General features: G+C 41.3%; 1 protein-coding gene across 1 annotated transcript in view; it reads left to right on the forward strand.

The window, feature by feature from the left end:
* The window catches only part of ints6 (integrator complex subunit 6), a 44,517-nt gene that overhangs the window by 18,948 nt on the left and 4,853 nt on the right, over positions 1-20,716 (forward strand). Inside the window, exons 6-16 of the mRNA XM_033617946.2 lie at positions 7,199-7,324; positions 7,675-7,826; positions 10,015-10,167; positions 13,052-13,184; positions 13,634-13,728; positions 13,832-13,942; positions 14,398-14,613; positions 15,040-15,166; positions 18,016-18,158; positions 18,242-18,425; positions 18,731-19,105. Coding sequence (XP_033473837.1) covers positions 7,199-7,324; positions 7,675-7,826; positions 10,015-10,167; positions 13,052-13,184; positions 13,634-13,728; positions 13,832-13,942; positions 14,398-14,613; positions 15,040-15,166; positions 18,016-18,158; positions 18,242-18,425; positions 18,731-19,105 — 1,815 coding nt within the window. The remainder of the gene's footprint in view (positions 1-7,198; positions 7,325-7,674; positions 7,827-10,014; positions 10,168-13,051; positions 13,185-13,633; positions 13,729-13,831; positions 13,943-14,397; positions 14,614-15,039; positions 15,167-18,015; positions 18,159-18,241; positions 18,426-18,730; positions 19,106-20,716) is intronic.

Below are 20,716 nucleotides of genomic sequence, written 5' to 3' on the forward strand. Positions count from 1 at the left end.
GTTCAGCGAGGTAAAATCACTCAGCGGAGTCTGACTTTGAAAGGAGCATAGATGAGTTTAATTTTCAGTTGGTTTCCCCGTCGGAAACTTCTGTCTGTTTGGGATGTACCGAGCATACAACTGGATAAATGAGACTTAGATCAGTGGCTCCCAACTAGTGGGTCGCAGGTTCATTCTGAATAGACCACAGTTAACTTGCAAACGTGTCAAGTTTGTAAAAACCACACTTTATTTAAAGCACAGTGAATTTCCGGCACAAAGCTTTTATTTTGAAGTGTAATTCTCTGCCGTAGAGTGAGTTACTAACGGACGCCTACTTGACAGAGACAACAAACTAGCTTGAGGACATGGCGACAGGCAAATATGATGCAAATATTTAACTGTGTAGACCTTGAGCTAATGACTAAGAAGAAATCTGGACCCCGTGGCTGGACCAGTTGGGAACCACTGACTTAGATTATACTGTGAGATAGGGCTGTCCCAAATGCTTTGAAGCCTCTACCATTATCATGGTAGTTGACATCTAAATCAATATGTAAATGCTTCTGGGGGGTTTTTGTTTTTCTTTTTTTACTATGTATGCATTACCCCAAAAATTTTAAATAGCCCATGAAATAAAGAATAGCAGCCTAATCCAACATTATTAAACACTGACATAGGCTATAGTTGTATTTATTTATGCTGTTGTTTCAAAGCTCCAAAAATGGTGTTCGGGACAGCTCTACTTGGTTTGTAACCAGGAAATACACACAGACACCAATGGTTTCAATTCATTAAGAATCTTCTCAACTTTGGATTCTCAGTTGACAGTGGAGGCATGCAAGTTTCTTTACAAACTCAGTGTAACATGGGGGAGGTGGTAATTTGGGTGGTATTCCTTTAAGACCCAAAAGCTCAGATTTTCCCACCTGGTCCAGGATTGGCACCGTCTTTGTCCCACTTACAGGCCTGTCACGATACTTCCAGGCCTATGACTTTGATCCGCTGCCTACCTACCAGTTTTAAAGAACATCCTCTTATAGACGTGGACTTTTATCCCTCCTGTCTCCAGTCCTCACACTGCCCGGCTGTGGAAGCAGCTGGCAGGAGGAACGCACTAGAACGATGCTGATGGCAGGTTATGATTAACACACACATAGAGAGATAGAGCCGAGCTCACCAAAGCCCTGTGTGGCAGTCGGTGGTGCTGAATGCAGAACATGACACAGCTCCATTGTCAGTGACAGTCTACAGTACATGCTGCCTGTCCATTACTGCTGATGGCAGACCTGACACAAAGCCGCGGCCTATTGAAACCAGGGAGTGAATGGGTGCATAACAAGGTCACTGGAGGTGAAGTTGGAGGCAGCAAATGGCCAGAAGGCTGAGTTAGACTAATCGGTTGTAGTTTCGCAAGACTTTCTGTCTGATTCATGGGCTTTACTCATGTGACCTTCACTGCCCTGTGACTGATGCTGTGACAAATAAACGAAGTAGATTCAGAGCTCTGGAGCTACGTTTCATGCAAATGTACCTCTTTGCATGCCGGTGACATCTAGTGAGTGTAAAGGACTGATACGGCCCCATGAAGATGAGCACAGTGTAAAGTGGAGAGCGCTTGTAATCGTACTGTATCTATAGTCTGATACTGTAGTGTTTGAGTTAATCTAAGCATGCTCTATATTTAAATATGTGCTTTTATCCAGCATTATTTAATAGATAGATAAACTTTATTTCGGTGTCACTCCATAACACACATTAAAAATACATGAGGGTACAGAGGGAATATGTTTATAAAATTACAATATTCAATATAATTTACCCCCCTCCCCCTTGACAAAATTAAAAGTGTTGGGGACCACTCAAAAAAGAGTTGTGAGACTACGGAAGGGTATTGCATTCACTTGACAAATAAAAAAATAATCTGTTTTATTGGGTATTTTTTTTCTGTTTTTCTGAGTAATTTTTTTTATTTTTCTGTTTTTCATGGTATTTTTTTCTGTTTTTCGGTGTAATTTTTTTTCTGTTTTTGATGATAATTTTTTCTGTTTTTCATGGTATTTTTTTCTGTTTTTGATGATAATTTTTTTCTGTTTTTCGTGGTAGTTTTTATTTTGTTTTTCGGGGTAATTTTTTCTGTTTTTCAGAGTATTTTTTCCTGAGTTAAGAGAGCAATAGAACAGTTTAATCCAGTTTTACTTTGCTTTGGGTTTGAGACACTGGGAGATACTCTTGTCTTTAAGTCATATAGATGGTGTTATCATTAGTTTGTCGATTTTACGCAGGCACCTTAAGACTTTGGGGTTGTTCAGACGAAAAGCCCATTCAGATCTGCTGGACATTGCAGTGTTTCTCCAGAATCAGTTGGACACATATGGCAAAATACATCCATGGATGCAGGCAGGGTCCAAAATTAACACTAGCCACTAGCCAAATACTAGTAAAATAAGCAAGTGGCCAGTAACCTTGCTTCATTCACCAGCCAAAAAAACAATGGTAATCTACTGAGTGGCTGGTAAAGTTTGAACATTCACTAGCCATTTGGCCAGTGAGTCAAAAAGTTAATTTTGGACACTGGATGCAGGTGTCACTTGCAGGTGCCAGGTGGGAGCTTCTCGCAAGATTTTGAAGTATCTTGTCTCCCTGTTCAGGAAAAAAAAACATCACGAAAAACAGAAAAAAATTACCACTAAATAGAGGGGAAAAAATACTCAGAAAAACAGAAATATTACTCAGAAAAACAGAAAATATTACTCAGAAAAACAGGGAAAAAATACTCAGAAAAAAACAGAAAATATTACTCAGAAAAACAGAAAATATTACTCAGAAAAACAGAAAAAATACCATGAAATACAGGGAAAAAATACTCAGAAAAACAGAAAATATTACTCAGAAAAACAGAAAATATTACTCAGAAAAACAGGGAAAAAAATACTCAGAAAAAAACAGAAAAAATTACTCAGAAAAACAGAAAATATTACTCAGAAAAACAGAAAAAAATACCATGAAATACAGGGAAAAAATACTCAGAAAAACAGAAAATATTACTCAGAAAAACAGAAAATATTACTCAGAAAAACAGAAAAAAAATACTCAGAAAAACAGAAAATATTACTCAGAAAAACAGGGTAAAAAATACTCAGAAAACCAGAAAATATTACTTAGAAAAACAGAAAAAAAAGTACCACAAAAAAACAGAAAAAAATTACCACAAAAAAAAAATTAACAGGAAAAAAAATTACCATGAAATACAGGGAAAAAATTACTCAGAAAAACAGAAAAAATTTCACCAAAAAACAGAAAAATAAATAAATAACTTTGAAAAACAGAAAGAATTACTCAGAAAAACAGGGCTTTTTTTTATTTGTCAAGTGAATGCAATACGCTGCCGTAGTGAGACACCAACTAAAACACCATGAAAAACATTATAAAAAAATGCTTTTATCCAGCATTATTTAATAGTTATTTTAACAGGTGGTTGATACATCCATGGTCAGGTTTGTGCTCTAAAGGTGGCACCTTTTTTTAAAATCTTGTGTTAAGCTTTCAGTCTCAAATCTTTTGTGTCCCCATACAAGAAAAGCGACATTGAAAACATTCTGGTAGTCATATATCTGAGTAATAGAGGTGGATATGTTCACTTATCTTTCTCTGATTTGATTCATTTTGATTCAGTTTTATTCTTCGTTCAAGACAGATGTCAAAGCACTTGTCAGATTTTATCCTTGAAACTTACATTTCTTTTTATTCCACGAGAAAGTAGCCGTCACATTTTTTTCCCCTTGCAAAAATAACCTTCTTCTCGACACTGTGATAATATAATTCCCACAATATTGACATTGTACACATCATGACGCCCTCACTGCACCAAGTAACCACAGTGGACACATACCATTTTATGCAAATGCACATGTATTTATTTAGTTAATGAAGTGATGCAGATGCAAAGATCAATCCGGAAATGTTTTACCCAGAACTGCAAAATGAAAAATGTCATCTAACTTTTTAAAGTTTTAATCCTTCGAATGTTAAAGATATAGTTCAGATCTTTTGAAGTGGGGTTGTATGAGGTACTTATTCATCGTCATATTAAGCCCCGTTTCCACCAAATACTTTCAGTATGGTACCTTTGGAACCAAAAGTAACCCTTCAGACATGGTACCTAGACTCTAGCGTTTCCACTGCAAACCGTACCCTTAAATGTGGGCGGGATTGTTGTCACTCACTGCTCCGTCCAGCACTCACTGTATTTCCTCATCCCTTAAAAACTTTTTACCCAGAACTGCAAAATGAAAATTAATCTGTCAACGTGCCGATCAACATTTACAGTAGGCAACACACTGACTATAGATAAGTACCTCATACAACTCCACTGTAAAAACTCCAAACTATCCTTTAATCTTAGAGTTTTAGTTAAATTTTGTTACTTACAGCTGCACTTATCAGCGCTGTCTATATTAACTATGAGTCAAAGTACATGTAGTTACTCTGACAACATGTTATGATAATGTAGTCGCTCATTCTAACAAATCCACAGATAATTATCATCCGTCTCCCAGTAGTTCCTCTCAGCTCCTTGGAGCCTTCCAGCCTCTCATAGCTCCGTATTTTGTTTTTTACGGCTCATTTACTGTGTGAACAGCCTTAACCCTGCTCCTACAGCAGCAGGTAGCTGTTTCCTGTTAACAAGCTCAGATAAAGCCACTGAACAGGAGTTCAGCACCAGACAGCAGACAAAGGTAGAGACTAGCTGGTAAAGAAAGGAGCGAGAGCCAGATATTGTTCTCAGGTGTTGGTGGAGCTGAAGAGGGAGACAAGATATGAGATTATAAATTAATGAAAATGTTTCTGTAGGTCTGATGGATGTGCTCTAATGACAGTGTTAACACTAGAACAAATTTTACTCTGATGACATGTAAAATATTAGTCTGCCAGCTTGTTTCAGTGCTCCCTATTGTCCCCAAAAATGATCCATGCAGCCTTAAAAGGTAACTTTGGTATTTTTAACCTGAACTTTATTTTCCCATGTTTTTGTGAAAACAGTGCAAAAGACACACACACACATCCCAGCGTCCAAAGGAGTGGGTGCTGGACCAAAGAAGCATCTGGCAAAGCAAAAAAAAAAAGTCTGCACACCAAGTAGCTCCTGTTTAGAAGGATTTTAATGCAGAGTGACGTTTGAGCCACACGGCTCTTCCTCAGATGTCTGATACGTGACAGAAAGTCGCCATCTTAAATACCCTCATGTGACATGCCACACCTGTAGCCCATATTCATAATAAAAATAAATCAAGAATATGTACCTGTGTACCCCAATATGGTACCAAAGCTACTTTTGAGCAATAAATAAGGGCATATACCAGCTTGTACACATTTTATATACATACGTCAAAAAACACATCTTGATATGTTACTGCTGTGACAGACTTTTTTTTTATTGTGTAATCAGAAAAAGCTTGGAAATCTTTATTGCCAAAGCCACCACATTCCATTTAAATAAACAGCAATTGTAGCGTGTATTAAGCCAACATGTTTTCACATCTAACTGGGTGAATTAAAGGTTTTATTTCAACCAAATGGGTAATTGTTGGAACAGTGGAAAGAAAAACAAAGACAGTTTTTATGAGTTTCATTACCTCCGCCAAGGAGGTTATGTTTTGGCTGGCGTTGGTCTGTTTGTCTGTTTGTTTGTCTGCAAAATAACTCAAAAAGTTATGGTTTTTGATGAAATTTTCAGGAAAGGTGGATAATGGGACAAGGAACACATGATAGAATTTTGGTGGTGATTGGTTGAAGCAAAGTGGATAAAATAATAAATAAAATCTATCATCTGTCAGCCTCAGCAGCAATTCCAATTTCTAAAGGCGGTGAAAATAGCGCCATCTGGTAGCCGGAAAGCACGTCTTGTCCTACTTGCTAAATATTGTTGTAATTCTAAAGTTGAAATTAATGTTCTGTGTTGGAAAAAAATAAAGTGAAAAATACAAAAAAACATATTATATTCTGTGTTGGTACAAAATAAAAACGAAATAAATACACCACAGTGTCTCCATGGTGAAGGCATATATAACCTAATAATTATAGTGATGCAAATAACCTAATTGTGATGCAGGCTGCAAAATCTGATGCAGAGGGGGAGGGAATATCACCTACTTGGCGGAGGTCTTTTACAATGATAAAAATACAGTTTCTTTAAATGGCGTCTAGTGGTTTTGGTGATGGTGATTTCGGTTACACAAAAAAAATCTTACTCGTAAGACACTTAACACTTAAGGCCAAAACACACCGTCACCGAACAGCACGCATCAAGAAATACAGCCTTATTATTTTCAATGTACAACCCCACACCAGCGACAGCTAGTGGCATGTTGGTGCTCCTGTATATCTTCACACCACTGTCCTATTTCCAGGCTCGCCGCCCCTGCAATAAATTTATTTACCCCCAGACTCGCTCTCTGCTTGTACATACCAGCTCTTGTAGCAGCTCTCTTTCTCTGCTCCTCTGGCAGCTCGATTTCTCTCCTCACCATAAAGCGATCTCTGTAACTGTCAGTGTCTTGTGTGTAACGAAGCCTGGATGAGAAGAGACTCGTCGTTAAGGTCGAGAAATATCTTGAGCTAAACGACCCACAATCCCGTTATTATACAGACCATGGCCAAAATGATATTGCCTGCTGAGTCATGGCTCTTAAGGTGATGTATCAACTTTTAAGGGTGTCCACGCATCGTTTTAAGCTAATGCAGAAGTGGAGGAAGTACAGATCTTTCAGTAAAAGTAGTAATACGTTTGTGTGGTCGTCTTTTGACGAGCTGCAGCGCAATGCGTCTGCTGTGTGCTAGGGGCCGCAGTTGAATCGAGTCAGTGGGGTCGATGTGTCCTTAGATTTAGGATAACAATCTGAGCCTGTCAGTGGCAAAAACAAGCACTTTAAATGGACGTAAATGGCCTCTTCTGTGGCTGCTCTCTCAATACTGGACCAGTTTCAAAACTGGTTGTTCCCATTAGTCACTTAGACACAAAAAAATGTGAAAACAGTCTCCAAATTTAAAATACCAGGTACCCCTTTAGACTGCCAAAAACAAAACCAGAAAATATTTTAAAGGATTCAGCTTTAATAAGTGGATTCAATACTTTATTCATATTCATTTAAAAACCATTGAACTGTTTAATGTCTTCACATTTTCAGGTCTTTTTATGATGCATGTCTCTGTGTTGCAGGACGTTCCTACAGCGTGTTCTCTCAGCGTATGTTGAATCAGTGTCTGGAGTCCCTGGTGCAGAAAATTCAGAGTGGAGTGGTGATAAACTTTGAGAAGACTGGACCTGACCCACCTCCTTTAGAGGGTAAGAGACACCTCTGTCTGTCTTAATGACATTTTATTCCCGGCTCTATTTCTGAAAAGACCTTTTTGACAACTGCTGCACTGCATCTGTTTGATTAGTGGAGAATCTCTTTTGCTCTCTCTCCCACTCAGTTTTTTTTAATCCTCTCTGAGCTTTTCTTTGCCGTGGCTGCTGGTGGATGTCACTGTTTAAACCCCCACCTTCATATTTAAACTGCCCACACACTGTTATGGTTCATCCAAATCACTCTGTTGTGTTTCGTACCTCACAAACACCTTCTTGTCTTTAACTGCTTACGGCTGTTTTCCCCGTGATGTCAGCTTCCTCTGTTAATGTGTGTGTCTGCTCAGATGCTCCAGCTGAGGCGGTGAAGTCCGGTCCACAGGCCTGGCATTGTTGTCACAAGCTGATCTACGTACGACCCAACCCTAAAACTGGTGTTCCCATTGGTCACTGGCCAATCCCTGAGGCCTTCTGGCCGGACCAGAACTCCCCCACACTGGTAAGGAACTTGTGGAGGAATTAACGACATGAAATCAACCTGGACCATTTATTCCCATGGTTTTTTTTCTAAGTAACTAATGAGAACAACAGATTTCTAAAGTTGTCCACTGTTGAGAAAGAGCACAGCAGTCAGCAGCAATGAAACAAGCTGCAATGTAACCATTCAGGACATTTGTGTTCTGTGAGTTTCAGGACCTGTTTTTGGGTCACAAGGGTCAAGCTGTGCCTTTAAAAACCATCCTTTCTTAGTCGTCTTCTCCAGTGCAGTAGTCATGAAGACGTGCACACAGAAAACAAAAGAGATTCAGACTGTTGTTTGGATTTTCACATTCTTCTGTTTGCATCTTGTGGCTGTACAGACAGTGAAAAAATGTGCAAAAGTGCAAATGTTGCAGTCCACGTTTGACTTTCCTCACTGCATGCATGATGAGTCACCCTGTATGTGGGTTATGCTACAGGTGTCATTACAAACATACCAAAACAACTCTATAGCACTGATGCATTCGCATACACAAGAATGTACAAGTGCACAAGCCGAAATTTGTAAGAATATTCATCAGTATGTGTATGAGAATGTGTCAGGGCTAGTTGTTAGGCTGTGTTTGTAATGACTTAACCTGCTGGCAATTGGCTTCATGTTTGTTCTGTCAAGCCCCAGTGACTGACTAGGTGCACCTGAAGAGTCACCCACATATAGGGTGACTCGTCATGCATGCCTCATCTTGCACGGAGGACAGTCAAACATGGACTGAAATGTTTGCACTACATGCACTTTTGCACATTTTTTTCACTGTCTGTAAAGTACTAAAGGTGCTTTCACATCTGCCCTGTTTGGTTCGGTTCAGTCGAACTCAAGTTTGTTTGCCCCCTATGTGCAGTTATTTGGGCAGGTGTGAACACGGCAATCACACTCAGGTGTGCACCTAAACAACCGGACCGAGACCTTCTTGAAGAGGTGGTCTCAGTCTGGTTACAAACGAACTCTGGTGTGGTTCGTTTGTGGTGAGAACGTGTTCTGACCTCGATCTGAACCAACTGCAGTCACATGACACATTGTTTGGGTTAAACATGAGCATGTTACAGTCCTGGAGGATTATTAATGTGCACCTCCTCCTGTACCGCCTTAATATGCACATTCAGCACATCCAATGCATCAACACATTGTTTTCTAGTTGGAGCCGCGCCTCGTTTTCAAACTGTATGGTTTGACTAAAATGAACAATGACAGCAATATAGTCCACGATGAGCAGTGCTAAAATCAACCTGCGTAGTTGTCCCTCCATTGTGACATTAGAAAGTGTCACATTTATCTTGCAAGTGTACTCTTCTTCAACGTTTGCTTTACTTCCTGGATTTTTCCCACATGGAAATTCTGACCAATCAAGAGCAACTTTCTCACACAAGGCATTTGATCTGGTCCTCTTGTAAATGCTGCTGTGAGAACATGAACCAACTCTAGGCAATTATACAACTTTGGAACAAAATTAGTGCCTGATTCAGACCAAAGGAGACGACTCTAGGTCCGAAAGCAACCCTCAGACACAAATCTTCTATACTTCTAATGTTTTTCAAAGAATGGACACAAGTGTTTTTGTTCCAAAGAAAGTCCATATATAATACAGATGAAACAGTGAGAAAGAGAAAGACATGAAAAGTATGTTTGTTTGTACAGACGCTCAACAAAAAGGTCACACAGTACCTGCAATAACAATGGAGCAAATAGAGAAGTAGAGAAGGTAATAAAACAGAATTACACGGCCCAAATATATTGCACAATATAACAAGGAAAAGTACAGCACAGGAAGCTGAGAGCAGAAGGAACTCAGTGTTTCCATTTCATCAGATTAAGAACAATACAGGATTTCAGTGCCAGTTACTGACAATTTTATATCTGATATATAATCAGGATATGTAATAGGCAATATATTTAATGTGTATATTTCATATTGTTAACAGACACAACAAGCACAACATGTACAGAACAGCTGGTATGTTGTAGTGAAGCTATGTTAAATATCAGCTGGAAGATATTGACAAATCCTGAGCTCAAATGGGAGATCAAATCATATAAACAGTATTTCGTGTCCATTATTATACCTACATGATGATTTTTACAGTGCAGAATGTTAATGTGATGTAGCGTGGACTCTTAACAGTATGTACCTCTCCCTCTGTGACCCACACAGCCCCCCCGCTCAGCCCACCCCCACGTTCGTTTCTCCTGTCTGGACGCTGAGCCCATGGTGATCGACAAGGTGCCCTTCGACAAATACGAGCTGGAGCCGTCGCCTCTCACACAGTACATTTTGGAGAGGAAGTCCCCACACACCTGCTGGCAGGTAAAGCACCATCGCAAACACAACAGTTATTGAGAAAGGACTTCAACATTAAAGCTGAAATCTATAATGTTTTTACACTTTGCATGTGGAGGTTCGATGATAATTTAATTCCATCACACAGCTGGATACTGATATTTGATGTTCCACGGTATTTGTGGTGACTTGATGGAGACTTTAGAGATTTTATCCCTGATTCAAATGAATATTCATCAAAGTAATACTTTGCCGATTTTCAGCCGACACAATATCATCATAACAGTGTAGGTAGTATGTTTCAATGAACTATAGTAAACGTCCCTCCATCTCACCAGTGCCTAGATCTCCCTGCACAGATCTGAGGTGGCTCTGGGGCTGTTGCTCAGACTATAGACTGTACTTCCACATTAAGACACAGAGTATAGAGACGGATTGAGAGAGACCCGACTCTCTGTGTCTCAAACTGAGACCAAACTTCGATCAAACTGTCAAACAAGGCAGCGCTGATCAAATATAAACCGAGATCCTGTCACTGTATTGCCTAATTCTCGCCCCAAATGTTCTTAGAAACATATTTTAGTGTACTGTTTAGCTGTATCAGGAGAGTTTGCAAACAGGAAGTGAGCTCCATACAGTCTCCTGTGTTCTAAAAACGGAGGCTGATCACATGTGAACCAAGATTTGGTATCTGAGTTACCTATTTCCTGCCTAAAATGTCTTCGAAAACATACTTAGCTTACGTAGGCTATGGCTAAATGCCCGACAAAAAATATGAAGAAGCAGCAGGTGTGACAGGTGAAGCTGAAGGTGAGGAGCGAGGCAGAGTCAATTTCAGCGAATAAAACCTGCTGTATCAGGCTCAGTTTTAAAGCTACAGTGAAGACACAGGTATCATATTAAACTAGACGACCTAAGGCATCCATCGGTATTAACCATGTACGGCTATCTTGTTGGAAAGGGGGACAAATAATGCTCCAAATTTACACTAAATTTTGGTCAGGGAAAAAGGAATATTGCCATAATGTAAATAAGTAAACAGGGCTCCGTCTGCGCAGTCTGTCTCAAGGTCAGGTGCTGGTCGGCCACAGGAACATCTCAGATGAAATCATAAACATAAACCACCGCACACTGAACTGAATTACTGTGATTTTTTGGGGGGCACAGGCTGGAGTCGAACCCGGGCCGCTGCGGCAACAGCCTTGTATCCACTAAGCCACCGACGCCCCAAATTACTGTGATTTTATTGAGAGCGAACAACGCATTTCGCCCTTGGCTTCTTCAGGTTCGCTCATGAGCACTCACAGGTGTGCTAAATATACCTGGGTCACGTGACGAATTATCACAGTTATTTCACTTTTTCTTTTTCAGTATTTTTTCTGTCATGTTCTTCAAAAACATTTTTCAAAAGATAATTCACATTTTATCCAAAAACACATGATAAATTTATGCAAATTACATACATAAAAAAAAAATCAAGAATAATATGTGGTTTAAGGTTGTTCACTCTCAATAAAATCACAATCAGTTCAGTGTGCGGTGGTTTGGTTTAGGATTTTACTTGGTGTACATAAATATTTCTGCACACTGAGGTCCCTTAACAGTCTTGGAGCTGCATAAATTGGGTTTGACTGGAAAACTGTGACTTGGCAACCAAATACTCTTACATTATTTCAGTTCTGCACACAATCTGACCAATATTTGATGAAAGTAGCCTCAAGTTTGAATTAATAAATGAAGAAAAATATTAGGTTTACTTGTTCACTCCTGATTTGATCTTACGATTCAATAACCTGCAGTAATTTCCTTTTTATCGAAGTTTGATTTTACTTTTCTGTAATCATTCACTGGAGGGCATTTTCTCAACCCAAGACACACATGTGACTGCCTCTGCTTTTCAGAATAAGAAAACAAGGTCTTAACAGTAGATACAAAGTACACATGGAAATATGGATTATATTTGCAAAAATGTATAGGGGCTCCCTCCCACCACTTTTGAGAATGTTGTCCCCCATCCCTATTTCCTGACGGCTGGCCTGTCATGTGGTACCAATTTCAAAAGTATTTGTGTCCTTCTGCTGCATAGACAGCCCAGATTTATGAGAACACCATTACATTCCAGCAGTCAGATACTTCTTTGCACCGTATAGAGGAAATAACTGAGTGTCTGTGATGTGGTGAATAATGAACGAGTGAGCAAAGGGCTGATTTCTGACACTGCGACTGTGATAAACCGTTCAATAAATGATGCAAACTAAATATCGTGGCACTCACTTTAATGTTAGTGTGCGACTATTTCAGGTTACGCTAACATGCTAATGTTAGCACTACAGCAGCTCAAAGGAGAGCTGGGTTTAAATACGAAGCTGAAGACAGATGAAAGAGGATAAAACATGATTTAGACATCATGATCTTTGCTCTGTTGCCTCCCTCAGGTCAACTTTACATTTTCTGGCCCCTCTAATAAAAACATATTTTCCATTTTTGATATATCCCACATTTTTGCGTCGACTGTAAACTCCGACTTGTTTTTGTCTGCCCTTTTCAAAAGCAGGCGGTTAAAAACTCAAGTGGAAACATTAACTTAACATCACAGTAATAAATGCAGAGCTATCATAAGCTGTGTCCTACTTAGCCAGAGGTTAGTTGAGGTGAAAACATTAGCTTAAAATTCACAGAGGGAGTGTTTAAAGTGCAGTCTTCTCTTTAAAGAGACCGTTTCAGCGTCGGGTGTATAAACACAGCTCAGGCTACACATCCTGTTGGTGCTCACATCCTAGTGAACCTGCGGCTTGTTGAGTCACTTAACAAACTTTCTGCACGTCATGTGTTTGTGTTTGCAGAATGACGACACACATTCATTGTTTTTTTTTTTTTTGTTTTTTTTTTTTTTTGTATCTGTCTGTTTTAGGTGTTTGTGTGTAACAGTGCCAAGTACAGTGACCTGGGCCAACCCTTCGGCTACTTAAAGGCCAGCACGGCTCTAAACTGTGTCAACCTGTTTGTGATGCCCTACAATTACCCAGTGCTTCTGCCACTTCTGGGTAAGACTGATGGATCTGTGTCATGTTTGGTAATCTCACCACATTTTTAGTGCCGCTGTTTTTGCTCCGGTGACATCGCTACTTCCTGGTAACCTGTCATTATTGTTCATTCAACGAGACGTCGAGCCTTAGCGCCTGTATTTGTTCTTGAGATTAGTGTCATGTCATGTTTTGTATGTGTGTGTGTGTGTGTGTGTGTGTGTGTGCGCGTGTGTATTTCCTCCACATTCCTCAGCACCTGTAAATGAACGTGAACATGTGTGCTATTAATAGTAAGAGGATCGTTATCGTTAAGTCATTAAATTCATTCTGATTTTGGACAGGATTTAGGAAATGGAATTAATCCCTGAAATAGCGCAACATAACCTTGAGGCTTTAATATAGAACATGTTGCATATGAACATCATTTTTTCAATCTGTACTTATTTGCTTTGATTGTTTTCTTGCAGACGACTTAATCAAAGTGCACAAGTTCAAGCCCACCATCAAATGGCGGCAGTCCTTTGAGAACTACCTGAAGACCATGCCTCCGTATTATATCGGGGTCAGTGAACTTTATCTCCTTTAGCTCTTTTATAAAATTTGATTGAGAGTCAAGGACCATGAAAGACGCTGCAGTGGTCTTATTGCTTCCTTTCTTTCCACAGTCCCTGAGGAAGGCTCTGAGAATCATGGGAGCACCGAACCTGCTGGCTGACAACATGGAGTACGGCCTGAGCTACAGCGTGGTCTCCTACCTGAAGAAGCTCAGCCAACAGGTGAGAAGTTGGGATGTTGTCGGCCGAGTGAATTGCATTATTTTTCTCCGACTCCAGCTGCTATGAGAGGCATCCTTTCATTTTATAGTTACAGTTTACTAATAAAACTCTCCACAGTATGAACAGTTGTTACATGAGCCTCAAAACCAGACACAACTCAGCCCTGAGCAGAGTGACCGTCCTCTATTGACCAATCAGACTGCAGTGTTCACAGCTCCACCTTTTAGTACCAGATCTGTGTGCTAGGTACCCCAACAGAGGGGGGACCAAACATGGGGACGGTACAGAACGGTTCCATTGGTACCATCCACAACTTTTCACAGTGGAAATGGAAAAAAGTACCATACGCTACTGCTCAGTGGAAATAGGGAGACAAGCTCATATCTGAAAGCACCCTGAATGTAACAGCTTTCAAAATGCACCCAGTCATTTTACTTATTTGCTCACATTTTCAGTCAAAAATCGAGTACGACCGCCTGATCGCCTTGATCGGTAAGAAGCAGCCACCAGAGGCTGGCATCAAGGTGCGTTGGCGAGGCGGAGGCATATCTCTGGCCCAGCGCAGGGACTTCATCCAGCAGCTGCAGAGTCTCTCAGGAGAGGCTCCGACTCTGCCCATGGAGCTCAACCCCAAAGAGTTCCAGGGCTTTCAGCTGGCACTGCTCAACAAGGTAATTTGTCTGAGGATAAACAGCTTTAATAAGCGAGAGTTATTCAGTCAACATTTTCTTTTACTCTTGTCTACTGAGCTACATTTACTGGGGCAGTGGTGATATTCAATGTTCAACTACACTGTGACCTCACTGTTACTCATTCACTTCCTGCTCACACTTTCCCTGCCCTCCTGGCTCTCCACACAACATCCTCCTGAGGTGTTTATTGAGATGTTTTATACAGTTTGTTTGGGTGCTTGAGGGCTTTGGCTTGTGAAAAATGGCCATCTCTCTCCAACTGTATCAGCTGTAAATCCACCCTGTTACAGCCAAAGTTCGACAGTATTTCACCAGAAAACGACTGTCTTTATTGACTTGAAGGAAGGCTGGCTTTAAAGTCGCATTCCTACCATTACAATCCCGTCTGTCTCGTGTCCTCATCAGGGCCTGAAGCCACAGAGCTTTAGGAATCCCTACGACATCCCCCGCAGCCACCTGCTGGACCAGCTCAGCCGAATGAGGAGGAACCTGCTCAACACCAGCGTCTGTACTCTCAGAGGGCAGGACTCAGGTAAGTCACCATGCAAGTGTGGTTCTCACACATTCCTGGAACCACACCTCAAACTGATGTCAGCATTTAAAAAATGTAACCGCTAAGTGAACTGAAGGTCATCAGAAAGAACAATATTCAGCTGGTGTTAAGTTCCAGTGAGGTGAAAACAGATGTTCTGCGGTTTTAATCCAGTGTCTCTACGCTAATTCTTCATGTATCTCTTGTTATATGCCAAATATATGTCAGATAAATCAGTGTAAGAGTATTAGATCATAGGGCTGCACAATTAATTGTATATTAATCACATGATTTTGGCTTCCCACATTTAAATGAACATGATTGACTGCAGTACCGACAATTAAAATACATGCTCTGCTCATAGAAATCTGCGCTGCATATCAAATCAAATGCTTCCTAAACTAACAGCCGATGCATGAAGGCCAAGAAGAGTCACGTTGCTAACATTACCTCACTGGATCCCCGTCCTGTGCTGCGTCAACTCAGACATCTATAACAGATGTTATGAGCTACAGCCCGTCTAAATACCGATACCATTACAGTGGTGCATACGTAACCGTCCAGTTCCCACAGACATGCTGACATAACAAATGCAACTGTACTTGGCCAAAGATATGTAACCAATCAACACTGTTTTCATTTGGTTGCATTTTGTAATGTCATTTTTATTTTTATTAAACCTATATTCAAGATACAAGTTTATTTATTTAGCTTTATTTTGAGATTTATTTTGATATGATTTAACTTGATTAAAGGTATGGTCTACGTTTAGAAATACGATGAGAAAGATTTGAAAAAAGCATTCCCCCCAAACACACACCCCTCCCTCTGTGCTCCATGACCCCTCCCCTCCGAGCTTCCTAACGACACACCCCCTCCCGCACAGCAACATACAGTTACATACAGCATACAGTTATCTGTGTCACAACATCCACAATAAAAACGAAATATTACCTATTCAACAAAAACTCAGCGTCACTTTTCAGGCCCAGATCTTGCCGGAGCTTTCTCCATCGGTCAAAGGATGACCCGATGCTAACTCTGCTTTGAGCCCTCAATTTGTCGCATTTCCTCTTCGTTTCTGCCTTTTCAGAGGCAGACTTACGCTTCCTTTCGGCCTTTGCCGGTGGGGCAAGCAGAGGCCGCTTGCTGCTGTCGCTCTCGTTATTTTCCATATCGAAACTCGTGTAGCTGAATCGCTCAGGGCCTTACAAACTGCTCGTACTTTCAAAGGGGGGTTGGGACGAGGCGGGACGAGGAGCAGAGGAGTGTCAAAATGGAGCGAGGGGATTGGACGGAGGGTAAGAGAGAGAGAGTGCAAATTTGAGCAAGGAGTAACTCCCATGCGGACCGGACGGCTGTGGTTGGTCAATTTCTTTGCAGGCCTGCAGCCGCCAGAGAGAATGGATTTTTTTGGTTCCTTTTGCTCTTCACATTGTGTAGCTAGCACTATTGGGCCATAACCACCATCTAAATTATGTTAATAATAATGATCTTTCTAAACGTAGACCATAGCTTTAACAAAGAAAAGTCTTAGAATTTGTCCTGGTTCCCAGATTGTAATCTGTTTCATATAAATACACATAAATACAAAACAAAGTTTAACCAAACAACAAAACCATACTACAAACTAGGGATGAGCGAATACACTGTTATCTGTATCTGTTCAACCAACTAAATTATCTTTATCTGTGTCTGTATTCTGGACTGGTGGGGTTTAAGCCAGAAGTGGTCAGGACCTAACTGGAAGTTGTTATTTTAAGCCTCACTGGATGAAAATCTCAAAACACAGTGGAAAAACCAAGCAGGGCTTCCAAAGGCAAAATCATAACAAGAAAAAATGAGGGAACCCACTGTGAAGCAAAGAACACACCCTGAGCCATTAAAGGATGTGTTCTGTGCTTCACAGTGGGTTCCCTCATTTTTTCTTGTTATTTTGAGCCTGAAATTGATATGGAAAAATCTCTGAAAACAGCTACCCAAATGAGGATTTTCCTTCCTCATGAGCACAGATATTGACACATTTTATTTGTATGATACGCACAGTCGTAAAGTACATTATCAGTACCGTACCTGGTTTTAATCGAGTAATCAGCTCAACCCTCCTACAGTCTCTAGAAATCCCATTACCAAAAGTGGATGCAACAAATTAATCATTCCTGCTACATTCAGTTTTCGACCCAGGTACACTGAGGCTACTTAGAAGCCACACTATGATTTAAGAGGTTGACAAACTCAGTAACGAAAGTCCCTATGTCTGCTCAGTCGAGCAAATGCAAAGATTTGTTAACTAGCAGGAACGTAGCACAGTGTGGAAGTGTAAGCAATGCTTTGTTTATTTAAATATTTAAGTGCAATAAAAATAATTTTCCTTTTTATAATCAATGACTAATAATGATTTCAATATTGAGCAAAACAATCTTGATTATCATTTTGGCCCTAATCTTCCTGCAGCCCTGACAGAAAGAGATAGGAAAAGATATGTGTGTTTGGATATCAGTGGGCAAAACCTTTGTTTTTATTTCCAAAACAATGAAACAGAGGTCTAATTTCCTCATCTCTCCCTCGTCCTCCTCCTGATTTAACAAGGGAGGTGTGTGTGGAGCCAACAGTCTGTTCCGTCAATATCTCTGTACCTCGTTAAACTCTAAGCCCGTCCACTTTTTAGTGGTCTAATCAAATGCAGATGATTCGATTTAAATCCATCTCGTTCTTGTAACTGTACACCGCTCAAGTTTTCTCTTTCATGTTCCAGTAGAGAAGCTAAAGACGCACTAACTTCTGTCTAACTGAGACTTTAAGAGCGAAACCTGTAAAATTCATGTTGAATCTTCCTGTCTCCTGTCCAGACCAGCTCCACAGCGTGCCAATAGCCCAGATGGGCAACTACCAAGACTTCCTCAAAGCTGCTCCTCAGCCTCTTCGAGACGCCGACCCTGAGCAGCCCAAACGCCTCCACACATTCGGCAACCCCTTCAAACTGGACAAGAAGGTAACATATCAACCCTGATCATCTTTCATGAGCAACACACTGCTGTGTAACAGGTAAACTGACCATCTTCCGCACTCTCTCAGGGCATGATGATCGACGAGGCGGACGAGTTCGTGACCGGCCCTCAGAACAAGGGGAAGAGACCGGGAGACAGCAGCAACATGACGGGCGGAGGGCCCAAGAGACGGCGCTGCATGTCGCCTCTGCTGCGGCTGGGCAGAGCCTACACGCCTCCAGTAACGCCCCCTGCCAGCCCTCGACCCACAGGTATGATTATACACGTCTGTCCAACTCAGATGACAAGTGTTAGAAACAGTTTCACACACTGATCAGTTTTCAGTCCTTGTTTTTGACTGCTTGAAGCCAGTTGTGCTGAAACAATTCTTTTATTCAGTATTAACTGGCATTATTCGAAGTCTGTGATAATTCTGACTGAGCACAAATCTTAAAATACCTGAATAAGCAAACAAACATGGCCGCTGTCAGCTGAAGTGTCGTTCAAAGCTATTCAGTGCAGATGTGATGATTTAGTGCTCAACAAAATAAATCTTGTTAAATCTCCGATCCTGCAGACATGGACATGAGCGACGGAGCACCTGAACCGGACCTGATCATCAACCACCTGAATCAGAACCACTACGGCTCAGACGGGAGCTCGGACTCAGAGGCAGACCATCCCTCAGGGCCTGCCAACCACCAGGAGAACCACACGGCCGCAGACCCCGAGGACCTCCGACACGGGGACGACGACGAGGAGAACGGGCAACCCCGGGCGGGAGAGTTTTCGCCGGGCAGCGAGGAAGGAGTGGAGATGGTGATGATGGACGACCAGACGCCTCGCTACCTGTCACCTGCAGCTCTGAAGAAACACATTCACATGGAGACGACGAAGGTCAACAATGAGCTGAGGACGCTCATCACCAAGGAGATCAGGAAACCTGGCAGACGTATGTAGTCGAACACACACTGAGGGGGGGCTTTTTTTTTAAATTTTACAAAATAAGACTTAATCACAAATAAATAGTTTAAATCTTTAACCCTATGGGCCCGAAGGACGCATTGTGCGTCCAAATTCACACCCGTTCTTCTCTATGGATTTTCTCCGCGACCGTGCGTCATAGCAAGAAGCCACACATATCACGTGAAACAGCAAAATTCTAGCTTTCCGACAAGACCAAGCACTTGTCAGTAGTCCAGTGTTTTCATAGTGAAAAAAAATGATAAAATTACACTAAAATCATGAATAACAGAGCTTTCATACAGCTCTGCACACACATTACTGTTGGATGGATTACTCGCGAACGCAGGCTCGCGCAGAAATGCCACGCATATCACATGAAAGCGCAGGAGCAGAGCTTTCCAGTGATACCACACACATCATTGTGCTGTCATCCCATCATGCTATAAATCCAGATTTATTGTCTACAAAATAAAAACCTGAAGAATTTCTTCAAAATCCATTATACAGATCTTGTTATCAGTCACTTCATATAGTGAGGAATATCGTATCTCACCACGTCTTAGGCTTGCGTGTGTTTCTCCCTGTCTATCCACATTTGTAGTCCGGCTTTCAAGATGCAAATATCTCCATATTGTCCAGTTGACACTCCATCAAACTTTGTATGACAAGACCAGCCACTTCACCTTTGCACACCCAGACAACTCTAGCCTAATTATGCATGCTGACAGGGCCGTAGTCACCATATACAGTACAGGCCAAAAGTTTGGACACACCTTCTCATTCAATGCGTTTTCTTTATTTTCATGACTATTTACATTGTAGATTCTCACTGAAGGCATCAAAACTATGAATGAACACATGTGGAGTTATGTACTTAACAAAAAAAGGTGAAATAACTGAAAACATGTTTTATATTCTAGTTTCTTCAAAATAGCCACCCTTTGCTCTGATTACTGCTTTGCACACTCTTGGCATTCTCTCCATGAGCTTCAAGAGGTAGTCACCTGAAATGGTTTTCCAACAGTCTTGAAGGAGTTCCCAGAGGTGTTTAGCACTTGTTGGCCCCTTTGCCTTCACTCTGCGGTCCAGCTCACCCCAAACCATCTCGATTGGGTTCAGGTCCGGTGACTGTGGAGGCCAGGTCATCTGCCGCAGCACTCCATCACTCTCCTTCTTGGTCAAATAGCCCTTACACAGCCTGGAGGTGTGTTTGGGGTCATTGTCCTGTTGAAAAATAAATGATCGTCCAACTAAACGCAAACCGGATGGGATGGCATGTCACTGCAGGATGCTGTGGTAGCCATGCTGGTTCAGTGTGCCTTCAATTTTGAATAAATCCCCAACAGTGTCACCAGCAAAACACCCCCACACCATCACACCTCCTCCTCCATGCTTCACAGTGGGAACCAGGCATGTGGAATCCATCCGTTCACCTTTTCTGCGTCTCACAAAGACACGGCAGTTGGAACCAAAGATCTCAAATTTGGACTCATCAGACCAAAGCACAGATTTCCACTGGTCTAATGTCCATTCCTTGTGTTTCTTGGCCCAAACAAATCTCTTCTGCTTGTTGCCTCTCCTTAGCAGTGGTTTCCTA

This window comes from Epinephelus lanceolatus, chromosome 14 (genome assembly GCF_041903045.1).
Source record: "Epinephelus lanceolatus isolate andai-2023 chromosome 14, ASM4190304v1, whole genome shotgun sequence".
Classification (NCBI taxonomy): Eukaryota; Metazoa; Chordata; class Actinopteri; order Perciformes; family Serranidae; genus Epinephelus; species Epinephelus lanceolatus.